The sequence below is a fragment of the Amaranthus tricolor genome, chromosome 5, assembly GCF_026212465.1.
Source record: "Amaranthus tricolor cultivar Red isolate AtriRed21 chromosome 5, ASM2621246v1, whole genome shotgun sequence".
Lineage (NCBI taxonomy): Eukaryota > Viridiplantae > Streptophyta > Magnoliopsida > Caryophyllales > Amaranthaceae > Amaranthus > Amaranthus tricolor.
This window is the reverse complement of record NC_080051.1, coordinates 23,169,489-23,190,752: the sequence shown is the minus strand read 5'-3', so window position 1 is coordinate 23,190,752 and position 21,264 is coordinate 23,169,489. Positions and strand designations below refer to the sequence as shown.

Genomic DNA, 21,264 nt, shown 5'->3' with positions numbered 1-21,264 from the left:
AGGCTCAAGTGCCCTACCCCTAAGCAAGTCCATGCAAAGTTCAAAGTGTTAAAAGTATTGCCTTTCCTACAGACGACGACGACGACAAGTCAAATGTTGCAAATATTAAGGATTGAATTAATGATATTAAAGATTGAATTACTGCATTGGACTGCGTGAAAAGTCAAATAGTGCAATTATTTTGAAACGAAAGAAGTATTATTTTTCAAATAAAATCTTGAATTATATTCTCATATTTTCTTCGTTTAAAAAAAATACAACGTTTATTTTTTTCATGCAGTCCAATGCATTACTTCAATTCTTAGTATCTCTAATTATGTATAATAAAAAATTATACAAATTTTATATTAATGATTTTTGCATTGAGACAAGTAAAAACAAAATACCGTATGACTATGTTTTAACTCATATATTAAAAATTAATCACAAATTAAAGGTGATGAGTGAATATTGCAATATTTCTAATGTTACAAGTAATTTGAACCGAACAAAGACACAAAGTATAACTCTGTATTTTCTTCGATCTATTTTATACGTCCTTTGGTTTTTAGTAGCTATTACACTTATGTTAGTCATGCTATCCAGTGCACAATTTTAATGTAAAATATTTTTATTTTCATATCAAAAAAGATTCTAAAAAAATTAATATTTTGAAAATATGCATTAAGACGAATCAAATAAAATTCAACTTGACTATATTTTGCATTATATATGAATAAATATATACCAAATAAGATCAGTTGATAAACAGTAATTGCTACAAAAAATGTAGCAACTATTAAAATCCGAAGTATAATTAAAGAAATATATATAAATAAGATAAAAATAGGGTTGCAAGTATCATTTTCAAAAAAAAAAAAAAAAAAAAAAAAAAAAAAACTAACAATAGTTGTAAGGTGTAGTTATAAGTTGTAAGTTCTAAGTTTTAAAAACCAAGTAGAGAATGTCCGAGGCAAAAGAAACAAATAGTAGGAAAGTTTGGTTGTCAAAAAGAAGAAACATGGAATATAACTTTCTGGATAATCAATCGGCCACCTCCGATTCAACTAATTATCACCTAATAAAGGGCTAAAACTGTTCACCTTTTAGAGAGAAACTATTCTCTCTGCTCCTCAACTTCATCTTCTCCGATCAACATCTTCCGATCATCCTCCATTTTCTCTATCTACTTAAAACCCTAGCCTTTTCTGGTCTAGAGAATCGGATCTGAAGGAAGAAAGGTTCTTATATTCTAATGGCGGCGGTGAAAGGGCCGAGGTCTAGAGCTCACTCTGGTGCTCCGGCGAAGGAGAATTTGCCTAAACTTGAAGAGAGTTTAAATGCTTTTCGTAATGATGGGTTTGATCCTCAGTCCTATGTTCAGTCCAAATGTTCTCTTAACGAGAAGGTTGTTTTCTCTTCCATTCTTTTCTTATTATGTTGTTTCATTTTGTTACTTTTTTGCACATTTGCACTCCTAAATCTTTATGTTTATACTGTGGAATGGGAATTTTTTTGAAAAATGAAATCTTTTCTACTTTTGGATTTCTGATTTTTTCTGTAATTTAATTTGGAATTTAAATTTTTTTTTAATTGTTAAGTCTGAATGTTGTGATCCTTTTACGAATGGATAAATGATAGTGTAGTGAAGTGTTTAGAATATTGGAAGGGGTAATCATGATGAACTTCTTGAGATGTAGTTAGCTTTATTTAGATTTGGTGAAGAAGGCCTCTTTTAGGTGTAAGTGACTTCTCGGTTTCCATAGAATTTGTCCTATGTTTTAATACTGGTGGGTGAGCTCTTCTATTCCGGTTCATGGTTTCTCTTGGCTATAAGTTTCATCCAGTGGAGAGATTGGTTAGGGGAGGAAAGTTTAGGGATACTTGTGTTGCACTTTTCGAGATGTATCTATCTTGAATAATTACTGGCTGACCATGGACAGGATTTACATTAGCAAGAAGTAGTCTTCCCGCTTAGTCGCTTGACCAGAATGCATGATGCTTACTTTTATAGAGAGAATAGAAACTAGTGGATTATGAAGCTGGTGTATTGAGGAGATAGATATAGATTATAGATATGACATTAATGGTCCATTTTGTAGAAGGTATTAAATGGTGAGAAACGTAATGGAAAACTAGTGCAATTTTTGTAGGAAAATCTCTTGTTAAATTTAATGGTCATATTTGTTTTTCTCCAATCATCTCATTTTTTTTTCTTTAAATTCAATCAAATGCATTACCATTTGAAAATGTGTTATTAGAAATGTGGTATTAAGTGGTAATCGAAAACTATGAACAAAAAACTTTTTACAATCAAAGTTTCATTGCCATGGGAATAAAGTAGTATATTACATGAAATTTTACCCTACAAATCATTCTCATTACCATCGTTTAGTACCAAGAACCAAACGGATCGTAAATGTATGTCTCTAACTAATTCATAAACAAATAAAAGGACATAATATCTAATAAGTTTCATGTATCATGTATCATGTATGGCCATGTTTGATATCTATCAAAGATAGACTATAGTATATTTATTTGAGTATGTTGGTTTTCTGGTCACTTTAATCTAATATGATAATGAGATTTAAAGATATTATTATTATTTGTGCTTTTGATACAGGAAATAAAGCATTTATGCACGTATTTAATGGATTTAAAGAAGGCGTCTGCTGAGGAAATGCGAAGAAGTGTGTATGCTAATTATACAGCCTTTATACGGTAAGGGCTCTTTCACTGGTTGCAACTTCTATTATGTGATGCTCTGTAAGCTTACGCCCCTGTCAACCGAGCAGCTTCACATAATATTCCTTTTTAATGTCTAAATTAATATGGATTGACATTTGACCTTGAACCCTCCATTAGTGCAACAAGGAACAAAAATATTTTATATTGGTCTTCCTCTCCCTCTTTTTAAGTCCCCTAAGGTTTAGCTTTCTATCTTCCTTACCGGTTCACTAATGCTATGTTGTTGAACATGCGCAAAATTATCTTATGCGATTCTATTTCATCTTTCGCTCGTTCATCCATTTTATCATTTACGTTTTTGCTACACTCATCTTCCTGCCATGATCTTTTTCTGAAATTCTAACATATAGATCCATTGAGTAGCAACAACGACTAACATATATGTTTCTTATTATGTATCTCTTGCTTTGTCTATATAGTTGGTATATCTGTGCTGGCTTCATTTTTACTATAAATTAATGACTTGCAAATATATAGCTTTTGCATTGTTTAACCTTCCTTGATCACACATGAATTTTGGTTTCTGTTGATAGAAAATACTGCATGCACCCTTCCTTTCTAGAAAGGTAGAAAAGGAGGAACTAGCAAGAGAAAAGTATAAATTGATACTAAACTTGTTTTGGTTATAAAGTACATTGAAATAACATTGGTAGAATCTTACGATTCTTGTTAAAATAAATTTTGAGAGGTTCTACGATCCAACGATCAGATCCAAAAAATTTAGTCTCTATTATTATCTATTTTTCATATGTATCATCTTTCACTAATTTCTTTCATATACACACATATATTTCAAATATTCCATGATCATAGTTCCAATAACACGTTCTTTGTCACTATGGAGTTTTAAACTAATTATTGAAAGTTTTTTTCATTTCATTCTTAAAAATGAAGTTAAAGAAACTGTATTTCATAAATTTAAAATTTGAAATGAATAATTATGACTACGTACTAAATATTTTTAGTATATTAAGTTCATTTGTATGATCGTACGATCCTATAAGATTCGATCACACGATTTGATCATACCCATCTGAATGATTCCAAGTAGGATCCCGATGTGTACAACATTAATCATATTAGCTAAATTTTAGTAATTTTAAAAAATGGTAGCTTGGTTTGGTTATTGGATTTAGACCTCCAAAAACCAAAGCTGAAATTGGTGGTTATTAGATTTAGACCTCCAAAAACCAAAACTGAAGATGGTGCTTTTTGGTTGGAGTGCAATTTGCTATGATTATCATTTTTCCCCCAAAATTCATTCATTGGTCATTGCGTAAGAGAAATTACTATATTGTGATAACTTTAACAATAAAACCAGAGAGGTTCAATTAATTACATATGGATTTGTTTTTTCATACTCTACAAAGTGATATTCATTTTGCTTCTTTTTTAAATATTATATTTATAATCTTATAAATGGTATTTTTTTTGATAAATAGCGAGAAAAGTAGAAAAAGGAAGGTGATGAACTTTTAGTTCGTCATTTAGAAGACATGATTAGGCATGAAAATCTAATAGTGCCATCAACAAAGCAGTTATTAATAATGAGGCTCCTTTTTATGATAGGTATTAACTATTAATGATGTTCCTAATGCAATATCATTATCGAGCTTCACATCTAGTATTTTTTGCAATAAACCTGTTTTCTTCACTTTAGAGATTAACATACAAGAATAGAATGGTTACTAAAGAAAATTGTTGTTTGGGTAATATATGAACTCCCATTGATACTATCTTACTTGGGAGGAGAACAAGACTAGAAGAAAGAATGAAATGATGGATTTACATACTATAAATATGAATTATTGTTAAGAAATCAGAAATAAGCTGTGTCACATCGTATCAGTTGAGTTGTAATGATTTTCAAAACTACCAATATTATTCACATCGTAAAGATGTAAAAATGTCGCATTTTAGGTTGATTTGATGGTTCTCTCATTGTCTAGCCCAATGTTTGGGGGGCCTTCACTGCAGCATCTGTGATCGTTATTACAATCACGGTTAACTGTAGTTTTGCACTGTGTTAAGAATTGAATACTTTATAATATAGAAGTCTCATATGTTTTCTTAAAATTTTAGAATAATTGATTACTACCTCCGTATTTTTTCCATTCCACCTTTCTGTTTTGGTATGTTATGTTTCTTTGTCTACTTTAAAATCTTTTTTTTTTGTGCCATATTTTCTCCATCCTATCCCCATTCTTTCACCTTTTGCCATACTGAAATTTATCACTCTCTTTATGTAAACAGTTTAAAGAATGAGTTAATATAACCAATTGGTCAAATCAATTATGCTAATCAGGTTCCCAAACAGGGCCAATAGCCCAAGACCATTTCTTATATCATTAACAGGAGAAAAATGTATTTTGGAATAAATGGGCCATGTGTCGTGACCAACTTTGTGGCATGAATAAAAAGCCATGGTATATTATTTTTAAAGTAGAGTCATTATTTTGGACTTTGAAGATCTAGCAACCTTAGTGCATGTTTGGATGTTAAAGCAAGGAAACTTCTCTATCATAATTTATCTACTATATTTTCTTTTTGCAATGAAAGCCATGGTATGTGTTATGTAATTGTACCAACATACCTTCTACAGACTACATCATGGCTTGTATATTTCTGCAATGCTAGAACTAATTGAACTGTAAATCTCTAGCTCATCCAAGTATTAATAGTTGGGTCTTTGTGATGCAGTACCTCAAAAGAAATATCAGATCTAGAAGGTGAGCTGCTTTCCATCAGAAACCTTCTAACCACTCAAGCAGCGCTTATACACGGACTAGCTGAAGGCGTCCACATGGAATCATCACCATTAAGTAATTCTGAAGGGTCTATTACAAATGGTACAAGTAACTTTGAGGAAAGGGAACCTTCGGACCTGGAAAAATGGTTAGTTGAATTCCCTGATCACCTTGATGTGTTGTTAGCGGAAAGAAGAGTGGATGAAGCATTGACAGCCCTCGAAGAAGGAGAGCGTGTTGCCTCTGAAGCAAGGGAAACAAAAACACTCAGCCCAGACGTGATTCGATCCCTTGATATAGCAATTAAGGAACGGAGACAGAAAATGGCTGATCAGCTGGCAGAAGCTGCTTGCCAGCCTACTACTCGTGGTACTGAGCTTCGTGCTGCCACATCAGCTCTAAAAAAACTTGGTGATGGTCCCCGTGCTCACACCTTACTTCTCAGTGCACATTTACAAAGATACCAGTATAACATGCAAAATATCCGCCCGTCAAGTAGCTCTTATGGAGGAGCCTACACTGCTGCCCTTTCCCAGCTGGTCTTTTCCGCCATAGCTCAGGCAGCCAGTGATTCTTTAACCATATTTGGTAATGAACCAGCTTACACTTCTGAGCTAGTAACATGGGCTGCACAGCAAATAGAAGCATTTGCTCAACTTGTGAAAAGGCATGCTCTAGCTTCATCGTCAGCAGCAGGAGGTCTCAGAGCAGCTGCTGAGTGTGTTCAGATAGCTTTAGGCCATTGTTCATTGTTGGAAGGTCGTGGTCTTTCACTGTGTCCAACACTAGTTAAACTCTTCAGACCTAGTGTTGAACAAGCAGTGGATGCTAATTTTAAAAGGATAGAGGAGAGTACTGCTGCTTTAGCAGCTGCTGATGATTGGGTTTTGACTTTGCCACCTAGCATTCGCCAGTCTGGGAGATCTTTGAGCACTTCAGTTGCTAGCATGGCAGGATACCAGTACAAGCTTACAAGTAGTGCTCATCGTTTTATCTTGATGGTCCAAGTGAGTGATTTTCAGTGTTTGAATTCTACTGAAATGGATACCAATTGATGAACCATGTCAAAATTATAGTTTTACTTCTCTAGCTTTTCCGTGGTAAGGCTGGAGAGCGGAGCCTCCCATTTGGGGACTCGAGATATTCAATTCACCACTTGGTGTCTGGTTTGTTTATTTACAAATAAGGCAAGGTTGCCGTTGTTTTTCTAAGCACGAAGTCTGCCACCTTAAATATTTATTGGGTTCTTACTTACCTTTATTTCTTTTCTTTGTTCTTTGTTCTTTTCCTTTTTAACATTTTTTTTTTTATTAATGTATGATGATGATAGTGTAAAGTTTGAAAAGGGGTCATTTATATGAATCTATTTAGCTTGAGATATGGAAGGGGAGTAGAAACAGGAAAATATGATTTTCCCAGAATTCTAGCTAAAGGATGAAACTTTTTTTTAGTGAAATACATTTCTCTTTCAAAGAAAAGAAGTGCATTGTCAACCAGTTTGGCATAAAATCCCAGTATCACAAAGTTGTTTAAAGTGACTGAGAAAGTGGAAAAAAAGACCAGACATGATTTTTCTTGATGAGCTAATCCAGATATCGTTACAGAAAAACCATGCATTAGTTCTAAATTTTGTGGTGAGTAAAGTTTCTTGTGCTCATTCATTCCATTACCCCAATGCCATTAAGTGGCTCCCACCTAGAGTGTGGTTTGGGAAGGTCGGATCTACGTGACATTATTGTTATATACAAAAATTCATAATTTCACTTTTTAAAAGGCTCTTTCTTTTTCTTGCCTCATTTCAACATCTTTTTGTTTTAAAAATTATCTTTGTGTTAATATGGGTGGGGTCTGTTCATGATCTGCCCTGGATGTTTTTCTCTCTCTTGCTAGCTATGTGTGATGGTTCAACGGTTTCTTTAGATTAAGTTTAGTCTTACCACTATAATTGCTACATCTTGCAGGACTTCTTTGAGGATGTGGGGCCACTTCAGAGTATGCAGCTGGGTAGTAAAACATTAGAAGGTGTTTATCAGGTTTTTAACTCATATATTAACATGCTCATAAAAGCATTACCAAATTCATTGGAAGAAGCAAATTTTGAGGGCACTGGAAACAAACTTGTTAATATGGCTGAGAATGAATACCAACAAATTGCATTATTGGCAAATGCATCACTATTGGCCGATGAGCTACTTCCTCGTGCTGCCATGAAACTTTCTCAAAACAATCAAGCAGATTATGATGATTCTCATAGACGAACTTCAGATAGACAAAATCGTCATCCTGAGCTCAGAGAATGGAAAAGGAGTCTCGTGAGTTCAGTTGATAGGCTCAAAAGTAGTTTCTGTCAGCACCATGCTCTGGATCTTATCTTTACTGAAGAGGGTGCGAGTAATCTTACAGCTGAAATATACTTAAATATGGATGCTAGTACGGAAGATATTGAATGGTTTCCTTCGCCAATATTCCGGGTACTTCCATTAATTATTTTTTATCTTATTGTAACTGCCTTATGTGATTTCAATTTTTCAAATCTGAAAGTACATACAAAGCCAACGCTCTGCTAATTTTGATATGGTTTCTCCTTTCTTTTGTAACTTCCAGACTACGTGTTTGATATTTAGCTTAGTGTCAAGACTTTAGTGGCCCAAATTATAATTTATTACTTGTAGTTTGTTTAGGAAAGATTCAAGAAAGACCCCCATTCCCCCCCCCCCCCCCCCCCCCTCCCCACCCCACCAAAAAAAAAGAAAAAACTCATCTTCCTCCGGATAAAGGCTCTGCATGTTGTGCTGGTGATGTATTTAATATGTGCGATCTTGTTGGTTCTACCATTTGTATTCCTAAGGCTGGTATTGCATTCGTAGACTACGAATTACATAGGTGACAATTTGTTGCAATAAGTTCTAGAACATTTTCTGGTTTGTCCTGAGGTTCCAAGTTCCAACATTATTCTTTTTCCTTGTGTCATACTTGAGTTCTGCGCCCTCCATTTCCAAATGATATTTACAGCTTCCATCGGCCCGTCTCCAATTGATGTTTACAGTTTCACTTTTTTAAATAAATTGTTTCATCCCCTCTCTCTCTCTCTCCACCTTTTGAGTGTTTCTTCCTTTCTCTTGTCCCCAAAATGCTTTACTATAACCACTCGTTTGTTTGTTGCCTTATTGGTATCAAATCGTGGGAATAGTAATCGACAATTAGTGTAACTTTGATAGGAAAATCTCTTTACAAGTTAGTGGTCATGTTTGTTCTACTTCAATCATCTCATTTTTTTTCATGAAACTCATTCCAACGCATTATAATTTGAAGAGGGGTATGTAGTGAAAATGGAAAATTATGAACAAAAAAACATTTTATAATTAAAGTTTCATTACCTTGGGATTGATAGTACATTTCATGAAATTTACACTATAAATCATTTCCATTACCACTATTTAGTACCAATAACCAAACGGGCCGTAATAGTTGTAAACACCATTTGGAAATAGGGGAAGTGACATGTTTCAATCATAAGCATTTCCTTAATCCTTACAGATGCTAAACAGTGACTGTCTTAAGTATGAGTTATCTTCTGCTCAAGTTCTTCAGGACTTGGAACTATGCCTGCTGTGTCATACAAAATGGTATTGAGTGATTGTGATATAACAAATCTTAGTACTGCTGCCTGCTGGCGCTGGCTGGTTGTTTCCACAGTCCAGAAAGATTCCTTGAGAGTAATTTCGCAGAGCTGGTTTGCGCGTATTGAGCTTTTATAGCTTACAATGAGGTTGCAAAGTTTATACAAGAACTGCAATATATCTTACACTTGTGCAACTGCTTTTCAGGAACTTTACTTCAAACTTAATACGATGGCTATTATTGCGGCCGAGATGTTTGTCGGAAAAGAAAGGTTTGCTACCCTGCTGTTAATGAAACTCACAGAGACTATTATCTTATGGTTGTCTCAAGATCAAAGCTTCTGGGATGATATTGAGGATGGTCCTAAGCCTTTAGGCCCTCTCGCCCTTCAACAGGTATAGGATTCAACTTTGATGCATCTTCCACTTCCAGAACACACTAATATTTGTCTGGAGACAGGGAGTGCAATTTCTTACCTGATTTCTTGGCAAAATTACATGGTTTTCTGTCTTCTCTCATACTTTGTGCACCCTTTATCCAATTTTATTTCCACTTTTGAGGTTGTGTAACAACTAATTCCCCTTTTGATCATTGCAGCTCTACCTGGATATGAAATTTGTTATCTGCTTTGCTTCTCAAGGTCGTTACCTGTCTCGTTACTTAGTCCGAGTCATCAATGAAATCATATCTAAAGCTCTTGCAGCTTTTCAAGCCACGGGCAGAGATCCTTATAGGTAATTTCTTTTTGATAATTTTCTGTATTTGTGTGGATTTCGATCGTTATCCGTCTTGTAACTTAGTCCTAGTCATCAATGAGATCAAATCTAAAGCTCTTCATCTGCCTCATGCTAAACAAAGTGTTAAATTTTCTGGATTGCACTAATGTGTCACTAAGCATCAATTTCTCCGTTCCTAATTAGAGTGTAAATGTTGGGAGTTCTGTCAGCTTCTGTGATTATACATACACCGATTCTATTTCGTAGCTTATTTTCTAATCTAAATGTCTTATGCTCAGTATACTACCTGAAGACAACTGGTTTAACGAAATCTGTCAAGATGCAATTGACACACTGAGTGGAAGGCCGAGAGAAATCAATGGGGACCGTGAAGTAAATAGCCCAACAGCTTCGGTCTCTGCTCAGTCAGTGTCCTCATACAGGTCTCATGGAAGCTCTTAACAGCTCTATCTTGCTCATCTGTACATTAAGGCTAAAATTGAGACCGTCTCCAAAATTTTCCTAAAGATCTTTGTTTATAGTGTAATAGAAAGATTCATTTGTTCCCGCTTTATTTTTTCCCTTGATTCTCATTTTCATTCAATTTATCGCATTTTCTGGTGCGGAGATTGCTTGTAATTCTGTAGATTAATTACCAACAGATGGTTTCAGGTTTAGAAATGTGTCATTCGGGAACAAGTTTGTAATTACATGCGCATTGATTATAAGATCTAGAGCTATTCTTTGAATCTATTTGTTCGGTGTACTTGTGTTCAACACTCCTAGGTCGTTGTGGAGATTGAAATTCTATTACAAATACATCCTTCTGAGTTCTGAGTTTTTTTCCTCATATTTTCTTATGTGAGAGCTTGAATCTCTGTTGGTCATAATTCTATAAGCGGAATATATTTTCTTATCCCAACACCAATTAACAAATACTCCTTTGAATTTGAAATAAACGCTTGGAGTTTTATTTAGTTTGTAAATAAGACAAAAAAAATATGTGGATCATATAAGGGAGAACTAAATATCCAACATAAAAAAAAATCAAAATACCAAGAAATTGGGGAGAATAACAAGATAATATACACTTATCAATGTGCAACATCCATCGACTTATAATGTATGCGTTTTATGAAGAAATTAGTGTAGATTTCCTGTGGATCTCCAATTGTCCTAGTTTGTCTATTTAGTGAGTCTTACTATAGTTTGCATATATTGACCATCCGTTCCATAATCCATTACTGCATTATCATCCATAATCGATTCTACCAGAGAAATTTGTTTATCCTAAGTTGAACCCGAAACCCGAATTACACAGACATAAATTGTAAAGGTAACCCTAATTAAGCCAATTGGCCCATAACTAAATAAAAATAAATTTAGATGCTGCAAAGCTTTTTATTAGCCAAGATCACTTGTTTCACTAAAACGTGAATTGTTTGCAATTTGCAATAATGATGAAGGACATGGCCATGGCCATAGAGTAAATATTCAACAGCACTTAAATATTTCTACTTGAAAATACATAAAGATATTCTCAACCCAAAAGTGTAAAATGAGAATATGAAGTTCCTATAAATCAACTTTGAATGTAAAAGTACATAATTGATCTCGGTGAAGATTGCCAAAAAAAACAAATAATCCTTTCAAAATTCCAACAAAGCCGCTATGAGCAAAGCAACAAGTTTCTACTCCCCAACGGTAAATCCAAAACCAAATTTGTAATCTTTCTTCTTATGATCAATCTGCAAGATTACCGAAGTAGCATAAGGAATTATAAGTATAACAACGGGAGAAAAATATTCACACGTGCCATTGTATAGTTTTAGAATGTTACAAATACGATTTTTATTAACATTTTGTCTATTAGAACAAATGAAACACTTGCTTGTTCATTAGCATTAAAATCTTTTATTACGAACCTACATACAATGTTACATAAGCTTCTCAAAAGATAGAAGAAATCTTTCACTTTTGAATGAACAAGTGGAAGAACTTGATTCAAAGGAAAAGCAAAAAAAATTTTCATGTCAAGAAGGCAAAAAACATCGAGTTTTCCCTCAACTCTCTGTATTCAGTTTTTTTTAGTACTACTCAGATATAGCAAGGTTGCGGAGCTACAAAGACAAATCTGGCGAGCAATATCTTACCTCAGCAGATAGTATAAATGTGAAACCCATATTAAGCCTCTCTTCAAGCAAACCAGTTACGCATCCATTGGAGTCTATCTTCCCTCTTACACGTGCCTGCGGAAAAAAATAATATAGCAAATACGTAGCTTTAGCCAGTATCATATTACCCCTCCACCCAAGAAGGTTTTTTAAACTGCTGTACTCCAAAACTGAAATGTTTTCCCATTTAACACTTCAGAACAACCCCTAATAGCTACACTTGCCCCAAAAAACTCACATAAAAGAAGTGTAGCTATTAACAAAACAGAGGTAGTATATAATAACATGAAACCATCAAACAGTATAGGGATTAAGGTTGTGGCTGGTTGTGCGAACATCAAACAATATTGGTGAGTAAAAAACAGAGCACATTTTTCTAGCTTACTTAAAATGATTGAGATTTGTTGTCACTAAAATATCAATAAAATTGCAAGCCATAAGCTTTCCCTTTTGTGTCGGAAACATCAAACGCAAGTCAAATACAAATTTAGTCGACAAATTTTAAGAGCTAGACCACTTTTACGACTCAGCAAATTTTGGAAGTGTCCAAAATGCAACAAAAACCTCGGACTTGTATACAAGGAGTCCCACCTCAGGTACGCATCTAGTGTCCGACTTGGATAGTTCTAGTGTCCGACTTACTGATAGTTTAGGAAGTATCCAAAATCCAGATTTGAACTTGGTAGTACAACGATAAATAACATTTATTCTTTTAGGTTATAGTAATGTCCATTACTTCAATAGAGGCAAGGATTTATAGTTCATTGGTTTCGGATTATAATAAATAAAGTAACAAGGCTCATTGAATCATGTGCACTTCTTTTTTTTTTAAGTTGCACATGACATTTGCTAAGAAGGTAACTGAAAACAATCTTTTGTTAGTTTTATCATTACCAAGGGTAATGTTGCATACATTCGACCCTTTAAAACCCCACCCCAGGTGGAAGCCGCTTAAATGCATTGGGGTAATAAAATGTTGTTTTTAGGTTATAGTATTAAGTTTCTTTTTTGAAATGATTTATAAAAATTAAATAGAATAGTTATTTAAAATAGCCAATTATATAAAGGGAATTGTAGGTCAAAGATTAAGTTAAAGGAATCTCCCTCCTTTAAAAAATATGTTTCCCTTCCTTTTATTCACCTTGCTAGTTGCATAGATAAATTCAACGATTGACTTTTATACACCTTCCTTCCCCATTGACAAGTGTCGATGCTCCCTCTCTCGTTCGGCTCATGAACAATCCTATCCTTCGTCGATGCAAGATGATTGAACACCAGAAGCTCGTAATCCGAAAAAGTTTCTCAGTGATGAAGAAGGCTTAGTGAGAAGGACCTTGAATAGGAAGAAGACTAGCAAAGAGAAGTCATATTACAAACGCTCGCCATGAACTACGACATACCCATAGTTTCTCAGCCAACAATATATAAAAAATTAATTGGCTCAATCAACGTAAGGGAATACTCGCAACAAATCAAAAATGGTTACTTTTCAGCGTCGGAAAAAAGTATGTCAATGAGATTTAAAGTGATATTGTTCCCATAGATGCACGTCATGTGTTTTTGGAAAGAGGTTGGTTGCTTAATAGAAGTGTAAATCATGATTGTAATCAAAAAATACCAACTCATTCACTTACAAAATTAAAGATCGCCTTGGAATCCAATCCAACCAGAAAGAACAGTACCAAGCAAGACAAGCAATTAACTACGCTTGTTAAACAAGAATGGATCAACATTCTATTACCCATTGTCATTAAGTGACTCTCACCTAGGGGCTAGGGTGGGATTTAGTTGGTCAAATGTACGCAACCTTAACCTTGTTAATGATAAAACTAACAAAGATGTTTCTGATTGACCCTTGGTAGCAAACACCATGTGTAACTTCACATAAATAAGTGCACATAATTTAATAAGTTATTTTACTTTAGTCACAAGCATGAATATTGACAAGTCAAAAGCTCAGGCTCGAACAGATTAAAAGGGGAAAAGGCATCTAGGATGGATTCCACTACAACTAATCAAGCCCAATGTTTTCTAGTGATGATTCAAGTTCAATAAAGCCCGAATCAAGATGGTTCCAAGATCAAAAGACAAGTAAACATGGAGAAATGAGTTAGAATTGGCTCTAAAATGGAGGTTGAGATTCAGATCACAAAAAGATAAGTATTGTTGACTACATCAAATGGGCAAGAAAAATATGATTATATCCTATCTTTAGCAAGAAGATAGATTTAAGAAAAGATTGAGATTTTAGGCAATTTGTCAAGTAGGATGTGTGAACAGAAAAAAGTATTTTTTTGATACATTGATGATCAACAAAAGGTTGAATATTGAACACGTCTCTAGTTAAACGTGTGAAAGGCCACACATGAAGCCTAAGCTTGAAGGCCAAGCATTTGACCATCCTAAATGCTCCTAAGATAGAACTCAAACTTTATAAGCTAGTTAAAATTATTCATAGATTCTTAAAAAATTTTAATTTTGTATTTCTTTTATTCCTAAAATCGATCATCAATTGTACTATAAATATCTCATTTGAAATGAAAAATTAGACATGTTTATGATCGAAAATCTCGAAAGCTTACGATTCTTGTTTGGCTATTACTACTCTTTCAGGATTTAGAGTAAGACGAGTCGTCCATGCTTTACAACAGGCAAATTAAAGGTGTTATTAAAAACCTTAGAAATTAACTTCCATGGTGATCATATGCATTGATTTTTAGTGTGAGTTGCTTATTATTACAACATTAATCGCCACTCCAGCTCATCCATCATCATCATTCGACAATCCATCATCCTCCATATCCAAACTACAAAAATAAAAATCAATCGTTGAAAACTATTACTTCATGACCTCCAAACCCTAAACACAATATGGGCCTCCCTCAAAACATCAAAACCTAAGTCCACAATCATCCCTATCATTGAACAAGCATAAAACCTAACCTCAAATTTCCCTTCCTGATTCCTAAACCACAAAGACTTCATGTTTCCCAAGCTTAAGCCTAAATGTAAATTCCATCTTGCCTTGAGCCTAAACTTTAGTAAAATGTTGTAATACAAGTATATAACTTATGCAACAAATCTTTGGCTAGAGAACTAATCTCAAAAAATCAAAGAGGGAAAAGTACCTGACGTAGAATAGCATCATAACCTACTGCAGCTGTAACATCTTTTGACATATGGTTATATGCAAATTCTGTTGCTAAGGAAACCTACAACACAAATATCACATCAGACTTCTAAGTAGGTTCAGAAGAATAACATTATCGTTAGATCAACTGGCTTACCTTCTCATTAATCTTCTGAACATAACTGAGGGCAGCCAATCCCGTGCTAGCCACTTGTGCAGTTGCAACCTGTGTGTTTAGCAGAAAACTGATTAACGGCCAACTGTTTAACTCCTCTGACATCATGCATGGCACATTCCAATTAGATGTGGCAGATGCACAACGTCTGCAATAATGACAAGAAAAACTAAAAAGTAATAACAAATAACACCTAGAGATCCACATGGACTACCAACTAGATATTGGTGATGGTGAGGTGACAATATAAATTGTGATCAAGTCGATGGAGATTTTAAAAGGGTGAGGGAGGTTGTGATGACTTTGCGCCAATTGAGGAAAAGAGAAAAGGTAAGTGTAGGAAAACATAATAGACATTCTATGGCTCAACCTGAAGGGCATACATCAAACAAAAAGATCAAAATAAATAATTACAAAGAAAATGAATAAATTGTGGATAGGTAAAAGGGAGGTCACAATGAGAGTTAAACGGGCAATTCAAACACAAAATTTGAGTACAATTTCTATTTCCTTTTCCTTTAATTTCTTTTTTTGGTTTTATTTCTTTCTCCTTCTTATCAAGAATCAAACGAGCTCCTTAAATAATAACAATTTCTTGAAAATTGTAACAAAACACTGAATTAATCTTCTTGAGAGTAGAGACTTACTAGAGAAGCTAAATTACATATGAGAACAGCCTACAATCAATCTATCAGCTTAAGCGGAAAATATTTTAAGCTAGATTGATCGATTTTCATATAAAAACTATTCACAAAGTATGTGTTTTCTTTCTTCTTTCTTTGTATCTATGTTTTCTCAATCAACAAAAGCAAGAACAATGTCAAAACCTTCATCCCAGAAGAATGGGATCAGCTACATTAACCAATATATCAGTTTTAATGGTCGTCCACATCAATTCTTCTCTATTCTCACTGTTGGCAATAAAGATTAAAGGATTCAATACTTGATTTTACAATTTACTTTACTCCTTTTCATCAACTACAACTATGTAAATAAATTCATACTTACACCAATAAGTTATTGTCTCACCTGTAGCGTACGAAAATATGATAGTCAAAAGCATGTGTTTGGTGTGCTTTGGTATTTAAGTATGTTGTATGATTGCCAAATAGGAAAAATACAAAATTTTATATGTTAACCTACCTAGGTGCTCTTGCTACACACGGTCCATGAGGTGAAAAGCATCCTTTTAAATGAAACCAAGTCTTGTGCATCAACTCATTCTACTATTACATATATGAAATCCACACTACTCTTATAAATTCATCATACCTTGCTGCGAGGTCCTAGTGTAAAGTGCTTCCCAACCCTAACAAGGTACGCTTTGCACTTTGCAGATTTAAAGACTTTTCATGCAACAGACTCGAAAGGAAACATGGACAAAACCCCATTCTTGACCCAAATAATGTAACACGATAAGAATCCTATTAAACAATTCAACAAAAATAGTACAAAAGCTTCATGTAAAACTCATATAAAGTCGAGTCAAATTACCATCTTGTCGTTGCTGTATCGAGCAGAAGAACCAAGACCAGACTTTCTATGCTGGCCTACCCAAAAAATTTCACCACCAAATGCGAGATTTGGCGTCACACTCTGCATACATATACTCAGCAATCAACATAAAGAAGATGTGAGGAAGTACACAGAAATTACTCACACAAACAATAAAGGGACTTTTGCAAGAAAGGGAAGAAACTTAAAGCAAATAAAAGGCAAAAATCATAGCTAAAAAAACCGTTAAAAGCTTTTTGATTTCATAAACAAGATAATATACATTTAGACCAATCCAAATAATAAGTGATACTTATTCAATCCAAAACAAAATTAACATTGCATGCATGTAGAAATTAATATAAGACTGCCTCTTTACCTGTATGTAGTTTGCCCCAACAAGTGAGCCGCTGCCGAATTGAAGCTGAGCCCTGTAGTCACTGCCCTGACATGGGAAATTGTGACCATACGAGAAAAGTAAGAGTAAACTCATGCCATAAATTAGACTCCTAGAACAACAAAAAAATTTCCTTATACATATATGTCAAATTTGATGAGTAATGCTTGCTATACTCTTAATGAAAGCCAAAAGGAATGGAATTCATAATTGCATGTTCTAGCTTCAAGTTCAAATAATAACAGTGCATACTACACTACAGAGTACAAACAAAGGAAACGGCTAATAATGAAAAAACAGACAAAGTGCAATAACTAGACAAACAAAAAATGAGATCGCTAACAAAATGCAATCGAGATCAAAAGGTAGTGTCAACAGATTCTAGTGTTAAAAGGGCATTTTTTCATAAAAGAAGTCCTTTTGAAATAGCGTGAACATTTCAGTGAAAAAAACAGCATGCAGCTTTAAAGCATTTCAAAGAGTGGGGATATGGGCAAATTTGACATCAACCATTAGCACTTCAAAGCAAAAGTTTTGCCACAATTAGATTGAAATTAAATATGAGGATTTCTAATGTCAACGATATAAGAAAACTTAATATAATTGTTGACATTCGGACAACCATCTAAAAATTAGCATACATAGATATACTTCATAACATCAAAATGTTTTTCTCAATGGGATCTAGATACATAATGTGTAGGAAAACTTCTTGTTTTGGTGTCCTTTTCTAATACAAAGATTGATATAAACATTAAGAATAGAAAGAGGGGCATAGAGGTGTACCTTGTAATCAATACTACCCATGCCTTGAGACGAATGAGGCTCACTTGACAACTAGAAAAAAGAAAACAAGCGTTACTCATCAATCTCATAAACTTTCTTAGAAGTAACTATGTAAAAGTAAAAAGTTCAAAAGAAAATATTTTAAAAAGAGTATAATGTTAAAATTACCATAGCATTTCCCTTCAAAACAATATTATCAGTCAAATCCCACTTGAGTCTTGCATTTAGCCTACCGTCATGAGAGACTCTTCCAATAAGCATTAACTACAAATATCCAGAAAGGAACGTCGGGGAAAGGTCTCAAACTTTTCATTCTCGTAAATCAACCGAGATCAAGTTTAGCTAACCTTTGGGTCAATATAATTAGCACCAAACTCATAGTTTGACGTGGGGATTTTAATGGGCTCCGGAGATTGAGAAGGAACTTCTATTGGCCCCATGGATACACTGTAAATAATTTGGCAAGCAGACATTAATTGCACTACAAACAAAAAATGTCAACCTGGCTAAGTCGATCAACAATAGCAGAGCATAAAAAGAGATGAAGCCATGAAGTACCTGTGACTAAGAAAAAATTTTGGGCTAAGAGCTTTATTAAAATCAAATCGCATCCCTTCAAATGTTTCTGGCTTCAAAGTCACTACAAACAGCCGAGAAACACATAAATAACAATTTCTTCAAATATGCTTATCAGTTTCATAAGCACTTAAAGTTCACGCTTCCTCTTGCATCCCAATGTAAAATTACAACCCCAAAAATAGGTGTCACTTTCATTGGAAAAAGGACAGGCATGAAAGTGATAAAAGTGCAACATGTCAATCAGCACAATTCAGCCCCATTGATATCAGAAAGCATAGGAAGCATCATCCAACCCACAGATAAGTCACAGCTTAATTGGAAATAATCAAAAAAAAAAAAAAACTATTGATTATTAGATGTCTAGTACAGACCTTAGACTAGATTTTGTCAAACATGTAATTTAGTGAAATCAAACACAAGAATCCAACTAAACTAGAGAAGTAAAAAAAGAGTCTTAACTTTTTAACAGTAAGATTCAATGTTGCATTCATGTATTCAATCCAATTAATAAGCTCATGGCAACGCTATGAGACTGGTTGATACTTAAGCACTAAGGTTCACAATTTATCTTGCATAATATAATAGTAAAAATAAACTCACTCCTAAAACAAGAAAAATTTTCAATAGGGAAAGGAATTGCAATAAGGAATTACACAACCTCAATCAATCACGATAACTCAATTCACCATTCCCATAGAGCTTGGCACTTATATAAATAGGCCAAAGATTTATATTTCTTAGGTTTAAGCTAATATGGAACTAAACTATAATGTCTTATTAAGTCATTTGCACTTCTTATTTAGGTGAAGTTATAGATGGTATTGGTTACCAAGGGTCACCAAAAAACTCTTTGATAGTGCCAACAAGCACATGATCTCCAAATTCCACACAGAAAGGAGCAACTTAATGCCATTGGGATATTGGAACGTTGTTGTTGACTGTTCCCATTGAGCATATCCCCCTCAGTCTTTATAAAAATGCATCATTGACCCGAGAAAGCTCTCACATACTTTTTGTTAATGGGCCAAACTTATGGGCAAAGAAAAAGGGAATATGAAGTAGTATGCAACCCAAAAATTTATGGTCAACGAGGTAAACTCATAAGTCATAAGCATAGAGGGAGTATGAAGAAATAATCAATCCCAATTTCCATGAACACACCAGAAATCAAACAAGAAGAGCAACAAAAAACCTTCACTTTCTGAATACACATTCAAGAAGTACGGGAGATGGGTGTTCTACATCTAATCTAATAAAAGTAATCAACAACAACAAAAAGATAAATCATCAAGACCAGAAAAAACAAAACTGTGTTCAAGTCTCAAAAAAAAAAAAAGAAAATCAAACCAAACTATATAAAAAATTAAAAAAAAAAAACCATAAATGAATCAGCATCAACAGCATAAACCCAATACATCTAGCTCAATCCACATCAAGAAATATAAGAAAACAGATAACACATTTAAATGAAAAAGAGTGAGATGAGTAAACAAACTCATGGCTTCTCGCTGAATTTCTTCATAAGGAATAGGGCAAGGGAGATTGCTGTAATCTATGATTTGTTCGGTCTTTGGAAGTTGGGTTGGTACAGCCCCCATTACTGGCCCTGTCGGAGAAATTCCTGCCATTGTTGAGTAATTTAAACTAGTTCTCTTGCCTTGAATTAGAGATCAAAAACACATTGAAGGCAAAAGAAAAGGGTTTTAGCCGTGGAGATTAGAGATGAACAAAAATGCAGGGAAACAAGGGTTGTGGTCGTTTTAGGGGCTTAAGAAGGGTTTTTGGGTCACTCTGTTTGATGGGTTTGGGTATAGGCCATTAACCCAAGAGAATATTCGGGTTCGGTTTATCCGTTTGAGATAAATGAGTAAAATGACATTTTTTCTTGTGTTTGTTTTCTTTGTGGTCTTTTTGACTATCCTTTAAATTATCAATTACTTTTGTAAAATAAGAAGTCCACATTTTTAATTCTTTTTAATTTTTATTAATTAGATTATTTAGCCTATAAATCTAATACGTCTCACGGAGAGGCTGTCTCTCACAACAATTTGTGTTAAATTATAGCTTCTTTTGGATGAGACTGTCTCATTATAAGACAAATCCATTAATGTAATTGATTACTTTAAAATCGTTTAAACACTTTAATCTACTAAATGTATGTACGTTAGGATCTCACCAAAAAATTGTCTTATTTAAAAAAATTTATTAGATTATTCTATTGTGAAAAAGTTTAATATGAATCTAATCTCCAATATAACTAATGTATATCACTACCACTCTCGGCTCCACTCTAATAATCCTACGGCGTCTGGACAACAATTGATTTAAAACTTCTTCGATTATTGAAAAATTTTTGAAGATTTTACAAATTTTCAAATGAGACGGTCTTATAATAAATTATTTTTATTGAACTAGTCCAATATATGCTTACAAATTTAAAGTGATCACTTATAATTTTAAAGTGGTCATTTATAATTTTAAAGTGACCAATTATAACCTTAAAGTAATCTTTTATAATTTTAAGATGATCACTTACAATTTGAAAATAATCAATTATACTATTAAGATGACCAATTACCTTAAAATGATTACTTATAAGATTATATCCTTAAAAGTTAAAAGTAGTCATTTATAACTTTAGACTAATTACTTACTCTCAATATTAAAGTGTCTAATCATAATCTTAAAGTTATTACTATGTAGAAAATAAGATTA

General features: G+C 33.9%; 2 protein-coding genes across 2 annotated transcripts; one reads left to right on the top strand and one right to left on the bottom strand.

Moving 5' to 3' along the window:
• Positions 1 to 942: 942 nt before the first annotated feature.
• LOC130813834 (exocyst complex component EXO84B-like) lies at positions 943 to 10,756 on the top strand. The gene is made up of 7 exons (XM_057679726.1): positions 943 to 1,387; positions 2,606 to 2,703; positions 5,431 to 6,484; positions 7,439 to 7,948; positions 9,305 to 9,493; positions 9,696 to 9,832; positions 10,114 to 10,756. Exons 1-7 carry the CDS (start codon positions 1,235 to 1,237, stop codon positions 10,274 to 10,276), a joined length of 2,304 nt encoding a protein of 767 aa, XP_057535709.1. The 5' UTR covers positions 943 to 1,234; the 3' UTR covers positions 10,277 to 10,756.
• Positions 10,757 to 11,187: 431 nt separating this feature from the next.
• LOC130813835 (mitochondrial import receptor subunit TOM40-1-like) lies at positions 11,188 to 20,335 on the bottom strand. Its single transcript, XM_057679727.1, has 11 exons — positions 20,045 to 20,335; positions 18,529 to 18,610; positions 18,318 to 18,417; positions 18,139 to 18,234; positions 17,971 to 18,021; positions 17,167 to 17,232; positions 16,788 to 16,889; positions 15,276 to 15,344; positions 15,117 to 15,200; positions 11,968 to 12,063; positions 11,188 to 11,562 (listed from the first exon to the last, which is right to left on the bottom strand). Exons 1-11 carry the CDS (start codon positions 20,175 to 20,177, stop codon positions 11,506 to 11,508), a joined length of 936 nt encoding a protein of 311 aa, XP_057535710.1. The 5' UTR covers positions 20,178 to 20,335; the 3' UTR covers positions 11,188 to 11,505.
• Between the last annotated feature and the right edge of the window lie 929 nt (positions 20,336 to 21,264).

Excerpts from the sequence above, each read along its gene's own strand:
- LOC130813834 (XM_057679726.1), top strand. The coding sequence starts at position 1,235 with ATGGCGGCGGTGAAAGGGCCGAGGTCTAGAGCTCACTCTGGTGCTCCG. Across the intron at positions 2,704-5,430 it reads AATTATACAGCCTTTATACG|TACCTCAAAAGAAATATCAG; the intron begins GTAAGGGCTCTT and ends TTTGTGATGCAG. Across the intron at positions 6,485-7,438 it reads GTTTTATCTTGATGGTCCAA|GACTTCTTTGAGGATGTGGG; the intron begins GTGAGTGATTTT and ends TACATCTTGCAG.
- LOC130813835 (XM_057679727.1), bottom strand. The coding sequence starts at position 20,177 with ATGGCAGGAATTTCTCCGACAGGGCCAGTAATGGGGGCTGTACCAACC. Across the intron at positions 15,201-15,275 it reads TTCAGAAGATTAATGAGAAG|GTTTCCTTAGCAACAGAATT; the intron begins GTAAGCCAGTTG and ends TTTGTGTTGTAG. Across the intron at positions 11,563-11,967 it reads CATTTATACTATCTGCTGAG|ATTGATCATAAGAAGAAAGA; the intron begins GTAAGATATTGC and ends GTAATCTTGCAG.